Genomic DNA, 18,623 nt, shown 5'->3' with positions numbered 1-18,623 from the left:
CTGAGATCTGGAGATCCAACACTATGTTATGAGCAACGTGTGTGTTCTGAAACAATTCCTGGGTTTGACGTTCCACGCCAACCACCTGATTCATTTGCGACATTGCTCCCTTAAGTGTGTCAGTATTTTCTTTTGAAACTTCAGTATGCAAAGTTATTATTTTATCCTCAACAACCTGCTCAAAGGACAACTTTTTCAAATATAAGTAATTGCTGATTTTATTTTCATGCATATTGAAATCTTTCAGCTCTGCAGGGGTGGAAGCTGTGTCCTATTGCTCGCTTTTATCTCTCCCCATAATTCTTCACATATTTCGGAAAATTTTGACTCCCATTCGTTTTTCCTTTGTTTAATATGTTCCACAAAACGTTTATCTAATACGATTCCTAAATTAACCATTTCACCGGAAAGTTTGCTTTCTACCCTTATCGACTCTGTTTTTACTGAGGCTTTTACAAATCCTCTTTTCACCTTACGTTTGAACTTATGGCTTTAACATCAGAATTTACCACAGTTATTTGAGCGCTCAAAAATGGCGTAATATTGTTATTTCCATCCCAGCAAGAATTCGTTCCGAAAACGTGGGTTGTTCAGGCTCTTCTAGAATCCTAGTACTTTCAGCATGATAATGGCCTGAATAATTTACTGTTCATTCTTCAATTTCTTCCTTCTTAATCACTAATATAGACTCTCCATTTCATTACCAGAATGAGATTTTCACTCTGCAGCGGAGTGTGCGCTGATATGAAACTTCCTAGCAGATTAAAACTGTGTGCCCGACCGAGACTCGAACTCGGGACCTTTGCCTTTCGTGGGCAAGTGCTCTACCATCTGCGCTACCGAAGCACGACTCACGCCCGGTACTCACAGCTTTACTTCTGCCAGTATCTCGTCTCCTACCTTCCAAACTTTACAGAAGCTCTCCTGCGTACCTTGCAGAACTGGCACTCCTGAAAGAAAGGATATTGTGGAAACATGGCTTAGCCACAGCCTGGGGGATGTATCCAGAATGAGATTTTCACTCTGCAGCGGAGTGTGCGCTGATATGAAACTTCCTGGCAGATTAAAACTGTGTGCCCGACCGAGGCTTCTGTAAAGTTTGGAAGGTAGGAGACGAGATACTGGCAGAAGTAAAGCTGTGAGCACCGGGCGTGAGTCGTGCTTCGGTAGCTCAGATGGTAGAGCACTTGCCCGCGAAAGGCAAAGGTCACGAGTTCGAGTCTCGGTCGGGCACACAGTTTTAATCTGCCAGGAAGTTTCTCCATTTCATTGTTTACCGCGTCCTCTACGCTACTATCAAGCGGCTCTTGCTTCATCTTAATGTTACTAAAACTATTGGAGGGTTCACCTGATTCATCAAGAGGTGTAAACCTATCCTTGTGTGCTTATTCAGCCATTTTTCTACTCATTACTAAGACGCTTGGTCGGCCTTTGTGACCGAGCGGTTCTAGGCTCTTCAGTTTAGAACCGCGCGACCGCTACGGTCGCAGGTTCAAATCCTGCCTCGGGCGTGGATGTGTGTGATGTCCTTAGGTTAGTTAGGTTTAAGTAGTTCTAAGTTCTAGGGGACTGATGACCTCAGATGTTAAGTCCCATAGTGCTCAGAGCAGTGGTGTACATGTTCCGGTTTCAACCCGCCCATGCATGCTCAGTGGCCAGGCGGGCAGGCCGCCGCGCGTTGTCGACAGAACGGGCAGGCTGCTTCACTCCCAGCCAAGCCAAGCAGAACCCAACCCAGGCAGGCTGCGGGTAACTTGCTTGCCTGCCCATATTACTGCTGAGCTGCGCTACGCAGCCGTTTAGTCTGCGCGCGTCATTGATGTATTATGAACTTTAATTAAAAGTTTTTATTTTACTTGAGCACCAAAAGACAAACCCCAACATTATATATTAATTTCAGGTCAAAAAATATTGGGTTTTATTTGAACATTCTTCCTTTGCGTATATATTTCGGGCTTATTGTCTATATAAATAAAAATGAATTGCCAAATGTGTTGATAAGCGTAAAACTCGAGAACGGCTGGACCAATTCGGCAATTTTTTTGTTTTGTTTTTGCTGTGTTCGTAATTCTCAGGACAAGGTTTTTATGAAATAAAACTTTTCGAAAGTCGAATGAAAAATTGGAAAATTTGAGGAAAACTGAAAGTGCGTTTTCATTGTGTCCGTGTGTTTGTATTGCATACAATCTTGATGAAATTTTGCACACTATACCTTGAAACCAAGAGGAAGGTCACAGTCTACATAAAATTTCGTAGGGTGTATGGCAGAGGTTACTTTACCTAACGGCGTTGGACAAATTGTACGTTATTGATGAAATTTGGCACACTTGATATTCAAAGCAGGATGAAGGGCGCTGTCTGCTTAAAATTCTGAATGGTGTATGGTGGAGGGTACTTTACTTACACACTTCTACACCAACCTACAGTTTTATTCCGATCTTGAAGAAATTTTGCACACTTGACCATCAAGAGGAACATCACTGTCTACATAATATTTCGGACAGTCCATGGAACAGAGTACCACACAAAAGATTTTGACATCAATTGCGGGTTACCATGAAAGTTGGCTCATGTACGCATGTTTCCATGGAGAAAGTTTTTGAATATTTCCATGTACATCTTAATATATATATATATATATACAAAGATACACATGGAAATATTCATATATATATATATATATATATATATATATATATATATATATATATATATATATATATATATGTATGTATGTATGTATGTATATGTATGTATATGTGTGTGTATCTATATGTATATATACATACATTTTTTAAAACGAAATGTCTATGATCTTTTTGAAATATGAGAGATGTCTGGCACATTCACAGTCATTGTGTTTGACAATTCGCGCACGGCAAATGTCGTTTAACAGTTGCAAACCATTTGTGGTTGAGCGAACGTGTTATATTGGCTGCAAAAAACCTTGATGTTAGCTACATGAATTTTCAGATTCAAAATATGATACCTGGCCAATTAACGACATACAAGTCGGTTTATTCCGTTACTAACCAAGATGATGTAGTCAACTATCCTATGGAATTTTTAAATTCGCTGTATTTGCCAGGAATACCGCCTCCCAATCTGCAATTTAGTCAGATCGGCAATCATTATGTTGTGAAAGGTAAACCAGCCACGTCTTTGTAATGGCACCCGCCTTGCACGGTGAAGAAATTAAAGAACAACGTAATCGAAGCCACAATTTTAAAAGGAAAGTAAAAAGGTGAAGAAAGTTTGATTTCACGTATCACTATGATTCCGACCGATATGTCATTCGACTTTAAACGGTTTTAATTTCCAGTGCAGCTTGCATTTGCCATGTCGATAGAGAAATTGCAAGGGCAGTCGTTATATGTTTGTGGCATCAATCTTAAAAATCATGTTTTTCACATGGCCAATTGTATGTCGCATATTCCCCTGTTGGGACATCTTCAGCATCATTTGTTTACGCACCAGAAAACAAAAGTATCAATGCTGCGTATCAAAACGTATTACAATAAATGCTACCTAGCAAGAAACTTTGACACTGCTTCACTGATCACCACAAAAGTTGACAGATATATGTGAGTTTTAATAGATAGGTGAAGAGAAGATGAACTGAGGTGCCGGAGTCCAACAGAGAGAGGACGAGGAGAACGATAGAGGGTGGGGGGAGATGGGACAAGGGATGGGGAGGAGTGGGAGGGGGTAGAGAGATAGTGGGAGAGGAATAAATGGATAGAGAGAAAATAGGGGAGGGAAGATGGACTACGAGAGCATGGAATAAGAAAATGCCCAGGCAACCCTAGGTTTTCAGCTAGTTGTCAAATATAAAAGGATTTCTTCGAGACTTCACAATCCCTCAATCCTGGATATTTTCAATTCGAAGTCCCATCAGATCACATCTCAAACGGGTTTGTGTAGCAAGCAGAACAATCACTGAAAATGGAGCTCCTTTGTACACTAAAATCTACAGATAACCACCAGGGGCGTCGATAAAGAAGAGGGGGGGGGGGCAGGGGTTCCCCACCCCCACCCCCACCCCGAGCCCATGAACATAGTGTTTTTTGTTTTAGTGGAACGCAATGCAGTCTGTGTTGCAGTTTTCAACACTAAAACGGATGGATATTTGTACTAAAGAAGTGAACCTCAACCCCCCCCCCCAAAAAAGAAGATTGGTCTCCCCCCCAGAAGAATAAATTATCTACGCCCCTGATAACCACTGTACTGCAATGAGAACCAAATTAAGATTTTGGAAGTTTAGATTCTTTAACTTTAGTATGCTTCAGCCAAGTATGACACCAGTTATACAAATATTTAACTACTTTTCCAAGATGTATTTTACTGGTTCTGTGAGTTCATTCGAAGTTGGCAAAATCATTCTAAATTGCCAAAATGCATTTTAACAAAATCGAAGCACTTGTTTCTTATCCAGTTAGTCTAAAAACTATAGTACTGGGAATACAATGGCGACTCTGAGCCATTTTTCGCGGCGTCTACGTTGCGTCATGAGAGTCCACACTTGTAGTCTAGGTCTGCGTCATGAGGGGCCGTAGTTCGGACCTTCATGATGCAGACTTAAACGACGAGTGTTTACTTGCATGATGCAAACCTAAACGACGACTGTAGACCCTCATAACACAGACATAAACGAACCCTCATGACGCATACATAGACGCTGAGGAGAGTGGCTCAGAGTCTGCATTATATTCCTACTTCAATACATTCGTGGAAAAAGACGCTCTTCATTTTAAAAGCATTTTTAGTGTCTAGGTCTTCAGCATCTTGACCCTGCTTGTGGGATTCCCCTTAATATAGAAATACAGGAATAAAACTACATTTCGCAATGTGTGTGGAACTCAACAAAAAAAACGTAATTTAAACTCATAATGTGTATTGCCTTAATCGACACATGATTATTTTATTTTGCAGAACACTTTTCAATATAAAATATTTACAAATTTTCCTTCAGTTCCCTGAAAGTATTGTTTAGGCCAAACCAGATACTCCTAAAAATATTTGGCTACTTTGCAAACACATGTAACAGAAAAAGGTTTACAAACGATAATAAATGTCACTTTGGAGGATTAAAATCAAAAGGTTTAGTCTACAATAAAAATGAACTGTATGCATTACAAAGTTACTATCTCAGAAACTGACGCCCAGAAAGCACAAGAAAGAAAACTGCATTCTTAATTAGTAAATTTGCACTCAAACTCATAGTTTCCTGTTTAATGTTCTACTGTATTCTTAATGTTGTGACTTGGCAAGACAGCCAAGTCACTATGCGAGGATGCCAAAATGCACGCGTTAAGCTCACGCAGACTGGCGTGAGGTCTGGAACAGTAAAGTAGTTGAGTCTAGTAAGAAAAGAACGTAGTTGCTGGAGTACTTAACTTTAATCCATAATTGGTGTACATTGCTCTTGATGATACATAAGTGCAATCTCAATATTAACTGTTAATGGCGCCTTGCTAGGTCGTAGCAAATGACGTAACTGAAGGCTATGCTAACTATCGTCTCGGCAAATGAGAGCGTATTTGTCAGTGTAGCATCGCTAGAAAAGTCGGCTGTACAACTGGGGCGACTGCTGGGACGTCTCTCTAGACCTGCCGTGTGGCGGCGCTCGGTCTGCAATCACTGACAGTGGCGACACGAGGGTCCGACGTATACTAGCGGACCGCGGCCGATTTAAAGGTTACCACCTAGCAAGTGTGGTGTCTGGCGGTGACACCACACTTAATGTGTCTGTTGATTAATGTTTGAATTAATTATGAGGAGATCGTTAAGTCTGTCTGCATTAAGACGAGATCGTTTTTCTCGAATTAGGTTTCCAGCGCAACTAAAAATTCTCTCACAAGAGGCACTAGTGGCTGGTATATTTAATATTTTTCTTGCCACACACGCAAGTCGAAGAAGTCGTTGGGCGTTATTTTTCCACCACTGTAAAATATCTTCCTCGTTCACACAGTGTTCTTGCAAGTATCTTCTGACTTCATCATGTAGGAGAGGAGACTCTTCAACCCAGTCCTCAAATTTCGCCATTTTGTACGGTCCTGGACCTGTTTCTTGGGTGCTGTGATTGGGCACTTGTACTGAAACTATACAGGTTCCAATTAATATTTGCAGAATAATGTGAAGATCGTACTACACATAGTTGAAATTATAATAGTTTTTAGATGATACTATCGTTTATCGTCCAGTAAAGTCACCAGAAAATCAAAACTAACTGCAGGACGATTTAAATAATATATATATATTTCTGTTGTGAAAATTAGCAGTTGGCAATAAGAAATGAAAAGAGAGAGGTTATCTATGTGTGTTCTAAACTAAGTCCGTTAAACTTCGTTTACAAGATCAACCAGTCAAATCTAAAGGCTGTAGATTCTACTTAATACCTCTGATTACAATTACGACCTACTTAAATAGGAATGGACACACAAAAAATGTTGTAGGCGTTTTAATGACAAAACACTCTTTTGGAGCATTGCTACACAGTTGGAGAGCCTTTTCTGGTACGATTGATGGAGGAGGTCGAAAGTGTCTAAAGAAGGGCAGCTCGTTTGGTATTATCGTGAAACAGGGGAAAGAGTGTCGCGGAAATTATACAGGAGTTGAGGTGGGAAACATTACAACAATGGCGTTTTTCGATCTATATATGACATTTCGATCACCAACTTACACCTCCGAATTCGAAGATATATTTTTGAGACCCATCTACATTGGAAGAAATGATCATAAGAATAAAATACAAAAAGCAGCACTCAGAAAGAGAGATGTCGGTGTTTTATCCCTCGCGAAATTCGATAATAGGAGACAAATAAGTTGAAAGTGGTTCGATGAACCTTCAACCAAGCACTTGCGTGTGACTTGCAGAGTACCCATGTATATGTAGATGAAGAATACATGCATTATCTTATTAGCTTATCTTCAGCAAACATCTGTCGTGCTGCTTGGTAAACATCAATTTTTTCATCCTCGGTTAACTTTCTTAATGTGCGGTAGTTCGGCACCATAGACGTTACAATTTTATGCAACATACTAACCCACATTTTCTGTTCTAGGAAGGCACCAGCACTTGCGTGTGACTTGCAGAGTACCCATGTATATGTAGATGAAGAATACATGCATTATCTTATTAGCTTACCATCAGCAAACATCTGTCGTGCTGCTTGGTAAACATCAATTTTTTCATCCTCGGTTAACTTTCTTAATGTGCGGTAGTTCGGCACCATAGACGTTACAATTTTATGCAACATACTAACGCACATTTTCTGTTCTAGGAAGGCACCAGCGGCTTGTTTCAAAGGTTTCATGTCCTGAAAATACATTTTATCAAGATATCTATTTCACAAGTAGTTCCATAATATTCAGATGGAACAAAATTACAAACCTCTTCATCGTTATCCCGTACAGTAGAGTGAGCTTTTAAGGCAAAAGCCATGGTAGAACTAAATGTAGGCTTGGCTCCTTGTCACCTTCTAGATCAACTATGGCTTCTTTAAACGGTTTAAGAAATGCTATAAACTGGCCAGTTATATGGTGGTCATAACCCAGCATCTTATCAGAGGCACCTTCGTTATGTAAGACAACCTTCACTGAATCAATCTGAGAATGAACTGATACAAGCACATCAAAATAACTATTCCAACGAGTTGAAACCCACTGCTTTAAAGATAAGTTCAGTCTCACACAGAGACCTCTTCTCTTGTAGTAGGAAACCGTAGCCTGCACTGTATTAAGAATGGCTAATATACACTCCTGGAAATTGAAATAAGAACACCGTGAATTCATTGTCCCAGGAAGGGGAAACTTTATTGACACATTCCTGGGGTCAGATACATCACATGATCACACTGACAGAACCACAGGCACATAGACACAGGCAACAGAGCATGCACAATGTCGGCACTAGTACAGTATATATCCACCTTTCGCAGCAATGCAGGCTGCTATTCTCCCATCGAGACGATCGTAGAGATGCTGGATGTAGTCCTGTGGAACGGCTTGCCATGCCATTTCCACCTGGCGCCTCAGTTGGACCAGCGTTCGTGCTGGACGTGCAGACCGCGTGAGACGACGCTTCATCCAGTCCCAAACATGCTCAATGGGGGACAGATCCGGAGATCTTGCTGGCCAGGGTAGTTGACTTACACCTTCTAGAGCACGTTGGGTGGCACGGGATACATGCGGACGTGCATTGTCCTGTTGGAACAGCAAGTTCCCTTGCCGGTCTAGGAATGGTAGAACGATGGGTTCGATGACGGTTTGGATGTACCGTGCACTATTCAGTGTCCCCTCGACGATCACCAGTGGTGTACGGCCAGTGTAGGAGATCGCTCCCCACACCATGATGCCGGGTGTTGGCCCTGTGTGCCTCGGTCGTATGCAGTCCTGATTGTGGCGCTCACCTGCACGGCGCCAAACACGCATACGACCATCATTGGCACCAAGGCAGAAGCGACTCTCATCGCTGAAGACGACACGTCTCCATTCGTCCCTCCATTCACGCCTGTCACGACACCACTGGAGGCTGGCTGCATGATGTTGGGGCGTGAGCGGAAGACGGCCTAACGGTGTGCGGGACCGTAGCCCAGCTGCATGGAAACGGTTGCGAATGGTCCTCGCCGATACCCCAGGAGCAACAGTGTCCCTAATTTGCTGGGAAGTGGCGGTGCGGTCCCCTACGGCACTGCGTAGGATCCTACGGTCTTGGCGTGCATCCGTGCGTCGCTGCGGTCCGGTCCCAGGTCGACGGGCACGTGCACCTTCCGCCGACCACTGGCGACAACATCGATGTACTGTGGAGACCTCACGCCCCACGTGTTGAGCAATTCGGCGGTACGTCCACCCGGCCTCCCGCATGCCCACTATACGCCCTCGCTCAAAGTCCGTCAACTGCACATACGGTTCACGTCCACGTTGTCGCGGCATGCTACCAGTGTTAAAGACTGCGATGGAGCTCCGTGTGCCACGGCAAACTGGCTGACACTGACGGCGGCGGTGCACAAATGCTGCGCAGCTAGCGCCATTCGACGGCCAACACCGCGGTTCCTGGTGTGTCCGCTGTGCCGTGCGTGTGATCATTGCTTGTACAGCCCTCTCGCAGTGATCGGAGCAAGTATGGTGGGTCTGACACACCGGTGTCAATGTGTTCTTTTTACCATTTCCAGGAGTGTATTTGGAACATTTTCTTTCAGAAACTGTTCGCTCAGAACATGTTTCAAGACTGTGATTATACTATGAGCCATGCATGGAAGACGCTGATATATTTCGAGAGCTTTGACAATGTTACTGCATGGAAGACGCTGATATATTTCGAGAGCTTTGACAATGTTACTGCCCTGGTCTGTGACAAACGTAAATTTGGCAATGTCTTCACGAGAAACACCCATAGTTTCTAAGCGATCTTGCAACTCGTTTCGAATATTCGAGCCAGTTTTTGGGCAGTCAGAAAATGCAGAGCACATCAGTACATATTTATTCAAACGCCTGTCTGAATTTATTTAATGCATTGTCACGGACATGTAATGCACCCCTTTGTAATTGTCTGTCCATAGATCAATTTTACTGGCACATATACCAGAAGGAATCGCATACACTGTATCTGGGGGCATTTTGCTGCGCACTTTATCAGCTAAGGTTTGAACTTTCCTAGCTACTGTCACTCGGGAAGGCATAATTTTTTTTAATATCAACTGAGCCATATTTTTTTACCAATGTCGATCAGTGTCTGCCTTAAATTAAGAAATCCTTCTCCCTCTATACTGCTAAATGGTCTCAGGTCCTTAGCACACATTTCGACGCACTTTTCGGCCACTAAATCTTTGTCCTCTTTCAAGATATTTACGGAGTGAGGGAACTGCTTGTCAAATTTGCACACATGTCGTAACATACTCGAGGTTCCAGAATAAGTACTTAAGAGCTTTTTACATAGTTTGCATTGAGACACACCTACCGATTTATTTGAAGCGGCCTCATAAACACACGAAAACGTTTCCCATGCGGCACTTGTGCTCTGTTTCGTTACCAGAATATATTCGCCAATTGTCAATTTTTTTTTCATTCTCACTAACGTTCGACCTATTCATTGTGATACCCCGACCGTTGCGACAAATGAATTGCGGGCTAACTACCTGGCTACTCCAGTCACGATAGCTTGACAGTGCAACCTGTTGTCAGGCGCAGGAAGCTGAGCAGGTCCCGTGAAGCTTGGCAGGCCTGCGGGAACCCAGGTAGCCCGGGCTTGTGGGAGCCCAAGTCGGCCGCATTACCCACTATGCATCAGTACACGCGCACTCTTGTGTTTATGTCGCAGCAGGCTGACCTGCATGAATGGTTGCAGAGGAGCTAGAAGCAAGCAGGCTGCAAGGGGAATTTGTACACCTCTGGCTCAGAGCCATTTGAACCATTTTGAACTAAGACGTTTCTCAGCCAACAAAACAATGTTCGAGTACTTAACTTTTTGTTGGGTCATCTCACAGCAATGCGCTGAAATAGCGTGTTGATAGCTGAAACAACGTGTCTGCGTGCATAGCCAAAGCCACCTAGAGAGATGGCCTGTGCGCTGAGCAGCCCGCCTACCAAGAGTAGATCACACACTTCTTTTCGATCCAAGAACAGTTTCTACTGGCAGACACTTCTAGAAACGCTTTTTTCTGGCTAAATGTTATATTTATAGTGGCATACATGGCTGTTTTAACAAAATTAGTCGTATCAATTATTTCATACACTTATGCACTCAAACTTACCTGTTTCGATACTGAAAATCCGATACTTATACAGGGACTGATGGCTTCCTTAGGCCCATTGACATGTTTTCAACTACACACAAATTAGCGTGTTTAATAATGAAAACATCAGGGTCATTCCACATGAAATTAAAAAATTATAACATTGATGATTTAGAATTTTGAAATTATTTGTCATTTTACTCTACCTGTCATAATAATTAAAAACCTTAAATTAAAATTTTTTTGGTCTTTTCATTTTAGAGTTCTTAATTTTTAAAGCAATCAATAATTGTGACATTTTTGTCATGCTCTGAAATCTTGAAAAGGATACATCCCTAAAACTATTTTAATTACAGAACTGACATTTGTACTACTTTATTCAGTTTCTTCTGAGTTTAAAAATGTGTAATACTTTACTATATTCAAAAAAACGTTGAATTTTCCAAAACTAATTTTTTTTAATTCTTAAAATTGCAAACTTAGAATTTGTTGTTTTGAAAAAAGTTTCTTATAGACTTTCTATAATGTGTGTGCTAAATCTAATATAGTACTCCAATGGAAACATACCAGAAATAATTTAATTTTACATAAATTTGCTTTGCCATCTATATAATAACTTTTGCAGACTGGTTGATAAAACTTTGGTTCATAAAACTAAAATTAAAATGATATTAAAAAGTTATTCGTGGTACCATTTATGCAGCAGCTGTATATAAACTGCAGTAATTTAAAAGAAAAATGCCTTCTGGAAGCTGCACATTAAGTATTTTTTATTTTACTTGTGCCACTAGACCCACATCACCTGTATTATGAGGTGTATTCAGTGAATGTCAGATCAGTGTCTAAAGCTGTTTGTTTTACGATTAATGAATTACAGCTTACATAAGCAACCATAAACAATAATTAAACTAAAATTTTCAATTTTATTGACGCTATAATAAACTCCACTAGAGATCAATTCTTGAAAAAAAGTTACTGGAGGGGGAAAGAGGAACAGGATTCTGCAATACAACACATTATACACAAGTCAAGCTTATGTGTAGCAACCTATCTGAAATAGTAGTAGCATTTTACACAGAATGCAATAAGATTCATTACAACCTGAGGACTCGAGCACCAAACTTCACTGGAATGCATTACTATATTTGTCTATTGGTATTTCAAAAATGTATTCCTACATAATTAATGTCCTAATTTCATTTATACTAATGAATTTTTGATGCTTTTGATTTGTCTTTCTTTGATTTCCTAGGATCACATACTATGAATAAAAAGTGGTCAAAACCTTGTTGCAGTCCCTTAAAAAGAAACTCACACTGGATTATTGATCTGAACTTGGGTAATGAAGAAAGAATGAAAATCTGGACTTCAAATTGAGAGAAATTGTCAATGAAAGAAGAACTGAATTACTGATAACTGACACCAAAGAATCTTATGGAAAGGCATAACCGAGTTGTGGCACAACTGATGACCCTTAGTTTGAGGATGCTGAAGAAGGATTGCACTTGTTGAACTTTGACTTCAATATGGAAATCCTCAGTAATAAAGAAATGTATCAGCTCAAAGGAATTCTACAAAGATAAATCTGATGAAATTACATTAAAATTAAGTGAAACCTCCTTTCAGGGGAAAAAAAGGCAAACATCAGAATACACATGGCTGTTATGAAACATAATGAGGAATAACTGAGTAGTTTAAAGACAAGTTTCACATTTACAGTAAAAGTGAAAAAAATTTAGTACTGACTTCCCTGACGAAATTTGGCGGTGCACTCACATAGAAAGATTTTGGAGTAAGCAACTAAATGGTAAGAAAAAAATAGTTGAAGAAAAGAACATACATTCTAGTCCTGATGCTAAGTCTGGACAGTCCTTGTCTGCCAAAACAGTTCTGTTAGAGTGACAATAGTAGCAGTGAATGTCTAACAAACAGGATTACATTCCTAAGGGAAAAGATGATGATGGCAAGCCCATGTATGTTCAAAACAGATTGGTTTTAGGAAATCTTAGAGAAGTGTACAAACTTTTCAAATCAAATTGGGCTCTCAAAAATCGCCGTATTAAAGCCAAACAATTGTATTATATCCTGAGGTAATGGAACTCACACTGTTTGCATTTGAACAGCTCACCAAAATGTGAAAGTCTTTTTTTAAGTAATAGCTTCATTAATCATTATAGTTATGAGGAAAGCAAGGTAGCACTAAATAACAATATTTTATAACTTATATGTACAATGTGTATTGCAACCATATTCCACTACATAAATTCTGCACACTCTGTAGAATTAAAGCTTAATTCAGGTTTCATTTGGTTTTATCGAGTATATTTTTCTTTCTAGGGACAGCATCCTTCAAAATGCTTTGATTCTTTTTTTCTGGTGAAATTGTTAAGAAAAACATTTGTTGAAATCCATATTACTTTTTTGCAAATATTTTGAGCACTGTGACTGTCACATTCTCTTTCCCAACACAGTTCATTCATTAAAACTGAATTCCAAGCCAGGTTTGAAACCAGTTTTCTTTGGTTCAGTACTTTAAGAAACTCGGTCCCAAATTACTAACAGAATCTTGTAACTATCATGTTAGTGGTGACAACCACACAGATAACTCAAGAGCAAGGAACGAGTAGTTTTCCTCTACTCACATTCTGTATAAGGGAATACTTTCTTGATCATCTGAAATGTCATATAACACCAGAACATCTTTACAAAACTCCTATTTTATATGTTTCAAAACAGAGTAGCAACAATAGCCTGCTATGTATGTCAGAACAGGCAAATCTTCATTAGAGTTTTCTGTAATTTCTGATGGATTAACTACTATTTCATCATATGGGGCAGAAATCTCAGTGCCAGTATTTGGTACTTCAGAGAAAATGTCCTGTATGGAGTATATGCCGACCTCACTGAAAATATCTGATCTTAAATCTAGCCTAATTACAGACTGTCTCCTTTGCACACCTGCCTGATGCTGATGTCATACTGACCTCCACATAATTGCCTACACTTTCCATATCTCTCTTCAGGCAAATAAGTCTGAAGCTTCAGGCAGAAAGTAAGAAAACTGCAACTCATTAATGCAATATTCAGACAGTTTTATAAAAGCCTGTGTTGTTCGCATTAATGCTGAACATGTTTCTTTTAATAATGAGCCCTCAGTATATCAAAAGTTTAGTTTCTCCCATCTACTTACCTATTCTGACATTCAATTAAGATACAAATACTTTTGTTCAGCTATAGTACATTGTTTCATAGGGCTCATGAATTCGTCATTTAACCTGTTACCTTTGAATGTTGTTTTCACATTAGCTATTTTCCACCATTTGACAAGCAAACTAATGTAATGTGTTGTTTCTACACAGGGAAGTAAGGAGGGTTTTGGATCAGGGTTTGAAGTGCATTAGCTGTGGCATGACTGTAAATTTGCAGGGCTAGTTTAGCATTTTATTTTTCAAAGTCAGACCATAACTATATTTTGCCAGTTTTTCATGTTCAAGGTCACACAGTTTCAGTCAGGTGTCAAAACAGACATAATGCAAGCAAGAATCATTGTCCTGAAATGTGGGGTCAATCATACTAGAATTATTTTTTGCTTCAACTAGATATGCCAGATGTATTTCATAATGTGTACAGAGTCAATTACAAAAAACAAAGGCTATGTTGAATCTTTAGGATGGTTATGTGTATAAGAGACTGAAGGGGGATTTGAAAATGATGACATTGCCATTCTGTTAACAAAATTACTGTTTGAAATTTCAGACAACACTTTGAATCCTGTATCTTCAGGAATCAATATAATTCTTTTAATCCAGTGATGCAAATTAAACCTTTTAATTTCTTGACTGGTAAAATATGAACAACATCTTTAAAATTACTCAGTATACTGTTCATCATGAAAATGTATGCTGAATTTGCTGTTGAACATTCATCATTAACCATACCAACAACACTTCCTCCTTTATGGCTCAAATATTCTTTTAGATGTATTTCATCCATTAGAAGGTTGACATGATAGTCACGTGGTTTAAGAAATTTACATTTAGCTCTTGAACATGACAAAAAATTATTTTTCACATTGCTCTTTCTCAGGATCTAAGTTAATACCAGAACACACTCTTCGAATTGTGGATGGATAATGGCCTACAAAAAGCCATAATCACTATTAAATCAATAAGCACATGAAAACCATGTGAAGTACAACAGACATGAAGCAAGAATATTGAAAAACTTCTACTACTGCTAAGGCAAGATCAAACATAAGGAATTTATTGTACTATTAAAATAAATTTTGATGTTATATTTAACGTGTGTGTGTGTGTGTGTGTGTGTGTGTGTGTGTGTGTGTGTGTGAGTGTGTGTGTGTGTGTGTGTGTGTGTGTGAGAGAGAGAGAGAGAGAGAGAGAGAGAGAGAGAGAGAGAGAGAGAGACAGAGAGAGAGATCTTTTCATACTCAGATAATTGAAGATCAAACATAAGGAATTTATTGTACTATTAAAATAAATTTTGATGTTATATTTAACGCGCGTGTGTGTGTGTGTGTGTGTGTATGTGTGTGTGTGTGTGTGTGTGTGTGAGAGAGAGAGAGAGAGAGAGAGAGAGAGAGAGAGAGAGAGAGAGATCTTTTCATACTCAGCTAATTGAAGTGTCTACAGAATGTCACACACAAAACTCAAAGTTTGCTCAATATTATATGGCACATTTATTTCCATATCAGCTTTTTCCATACAGTCTAACAAATTACCTAATTAAAAAATGCTTGAAACCCTTGTTAAAAACTTATCCACATTTATACCTAACTTGTTTATTTGCTTGTTCAAAACAAATACATCAAGGGTTTCAGTAACAAGAACAGAATATTGTATCACAGGAGCAGGAACAGATTGACTGTTAGCAAACAATACAGATGTGGGTTTTGTAATGATACTCCAGAAATCAGATAATTTTAACATTGACAAATTGGCATCTCACACAGTGATGTAATGGACTGAGCTTTTAAATATATTTCTCTTACCTTCAGACTATCTTGAACAGCTGCCTGAATAGTTTGCTCTTCAAGTTTCTGTCTCTTTACCTCAGGACCAACCCTGTAGTTTCCAGGTTTGCTCAAATAGTGACCGCAAATGGGGAAAACAGATGGAATTGCTGTTGAATGCAGACTTGGTCTGGTGAGTTTGCGAGGAACGTCTGTATTTCTTCTGTTATCTTGCGATATTGTTATAATTTCAAGAGGGTGAAAATATTATTCACACACCTATAACAAATAATGCACAAGATAACTGTGCAAAACTGGTTACTATGATCTTAATAAAGAACTAATGTTATTGAAGGACTAGTTTAAAACATTTTTTAGAAAATATCATATTTGTAAATGCTGCATATTACATTACATTACATAAATATTTCTAGTAGATATTTATGAAATATTAGTTCAGTTATCGTAATATCCTCAGTGTCTGGCCATTCATATTAGGCTGCCTGTTCTTTCCCAAGTCCCATTATTCAAAACGCAGATTGAAATCCTTATTCCTTTTTTTTCAGATATCTTTAGCATTGTGGTTACCACATTCTATCTCAGTGTAGTTCATTCACAAGAACTTACCCAAAAAACTTAACATTGAAAATAATAAATTAACCTGCTCTAGCAAGTAAGACAAAATGCCTCAACATCTAGAACCTGATTGGAAAATGTAAAAGACTGATCAAGCTAGAGATAGACAGGTTTCTCTCATAACAAAGAGCATCAGAATGTAGTAGAAAAGAGACACTAAAAACAAATGAACAGAATAGACCTAATGTAAACACTGTACTTCCCTGCAGCATAAGTGAGCTAATTTTGCTGCATATAAATGTGCAGTCCTTAAGTTGTAAAGCTACGAACTCCAATACTGGTTGGATGAAATTCTGTGCAGCATTCTATGTGTGAATGAACTCTGGAATAAAAGTACAGAAATAAGCTTTTTTGCACCTTATGGTTATTCACTGGCAACAAGTTATGTTTTTGTTTTTGAAGCCTCTGCTATGGCACCATACACTCAGAAACGTCTTTTTGTATCTGTTTATTAAATTCCAGGTTATGATGAATAAACATTTGCAGAAAAGTTCTCCAGTTCAATTGTAATAACTGTCAAATATATGAATTACATAATTTTTTTCACAGGGGTTTTTAACCCATAAATAAGAGAAAAAATGTGATGTGTTTAAAAACTGACTAGGAAGGGACCATGCCTTTACAATTAGCAAAGTATATAGAAAGTAAGTAGAATGTTACACCATCAAATTAGGAACATCTGACCATTATGGTATATGGCTCAAAATTGGAGACTTGCGTACTGATAATTCTAAGATGTTAACTACATACACGTAGTTCTCAATGACAGGAACACTGAAAGAATGAGAAATGACTTTAAAGTAAATGAGTTGTCCAATGTGAAATGTGTTTCATTCATCTCACAATGTACACACTTTCAGAACATACATCTGATGTACAGGAGACATGTCAAGGTTACAATTTCATTATTTAAAATTTTGTTCACTTACAATAATTTGAGGAGAATTTACTTACTTAAAATTTGTCAAACTTACAGTATTTACATTTACTATAACTATCATAAATTTGTATTGCATTTTAGGGATCCAGCTCAAAGTATCACTATGGCCTTCACGAAATCTTCCACAGAGTAGTAGCATCGCTCAGTTAGAAAATCATGTCACGCTTCTTAAAATAATCATATTCATTATGTCACACCCTTTTATTGTGTTGTGAACTTTCATGGCTATACGCAGAGGAGTCTAACTATGACATTTTAAGCGATGACAGGTGAGCATAAAGTTTTCTTTATGTCCAACTCAAAGATGTATAAAGAGGGGACAGTTAATATTTTTAGGTCTTTAATTAATTGTCAACATGATGCTCTTGGCTGTGCACAGCACATGTTGCAAATTATTCTTTTTTGCAACTTTAAAATTCCAGCAATGTTTCCAGAGTTTCCCCCAAAAAATCATGCCATATTGAATAACCAATTCAAAGTAGCTATAATATGCTGTTTTCCTGGTAACCATATCAGTGGCACAGGCTAAAATTTCTATTGCAAACACAGAGCTGTTTAATTTATTTGCTAGATATTCTATATCAGAATTCCAACTCAAATTTCTGTCTAACTTTATTCCCAGGAACCTGACTGAGTCAAGTTCTTCCATTTTTTGACTGTTGTGAGTGATACAGATTTCTTCAGATTTTGACTGTTTGGTTTTAAAACACATCATGTGGATTTTTGAAATGTTTAGCCTTAAGCCATTTAGACTGATCCATGTTTCCAGGTTACTTAATGTATTCATGGCACTCTGTGCGACATTGGCAGAATTTTCACTTTCAATTAGGGCAGTAGCATCATCTGCAAACAAAGTTAAATGAATATTTATATTGAGAGGCAAGTCAAAAATGGTTCATCAGTCCCCTAGACTTAGAACTACTTAAACATAACTAACCTAAGGACATCACACACATCCATGCCAGAGGCACGATTCGAACCTGCGACCATAGTAGCAGCGTGGTTCCGGACTGAAGCGCCTAGAACCGCTCGGCCACAGCGGCTGGCTGAGGCAAGTAATTTACATAGAACACATATAAAGTGGGTCCAAGGATTGAGCCTTGAGGAACACCTTTCCACACTGAGAAGTAATCTGCTCCATTTGATGTGATTACTACCCCTGTTTTCCTCTCCAAGAGATATGATTCAAACCATTTCAAAGCAATATCCTTTATTTCATACCTGTTGAGTTTGAAAAGCGTCAGGGCATGGTTTACAGAGTGAAATGTTTTTGTAAGATCACAGAATATTCCTGTGACCTTAGCTTTCCTATCTAGTGATGAAGTAATTTTTTCAAGAAACTCAT

At 38.9% G+C, this 18,623-nt stretch overlaps 1 protein-coding gene across 1 annotated transcript; it reads right to left on the bottom strand.

Moving 5' to 3' along the window:
- Positions 1-5,739: 5,739 nt before the first annotated feature.
- On the bottom strand, positions 5,740-6,912 carry LOC126120165 (uncharacterized). The gene is made up of 2 exons (XM_049915075.1): positions 6,907-6,912; positions 5,740-6,147 (listed from the first exon to the last, which is right to left on the bottom strand). The coding sequence occupies exons 1-2, from the start codon at positions 6,910-6,912 to the stop codon at positions 5,740-5,742; spliced, it is 414 nt and encodes a 137-aa protein (XP_049771032.1).
- Positions 6,913-18,623: the final 11,711 nt, after the last annotated feature.

The sequence above is a fragment of the Schistocerca cancellata genome, chromosome 1 (genome assembly GCF_023864275.1).
Source record: "Schistocerca cancellata isolate TAMUIC-IGC-003103 chromosome 1, iqSchCanc2.1, whole genome shotgun sequence".
NCBI lineage: Eukaryota > Metazoa > Arthropoda > Insecta > Orthoptera > Acrididae > Schistocerca > Schistocerca cancellata.
The sequence above is the reverse complement of the archived record's forward strand: the minus strand, read 5'-3'. Positions and strand labels throughout refer to the sequence as shown.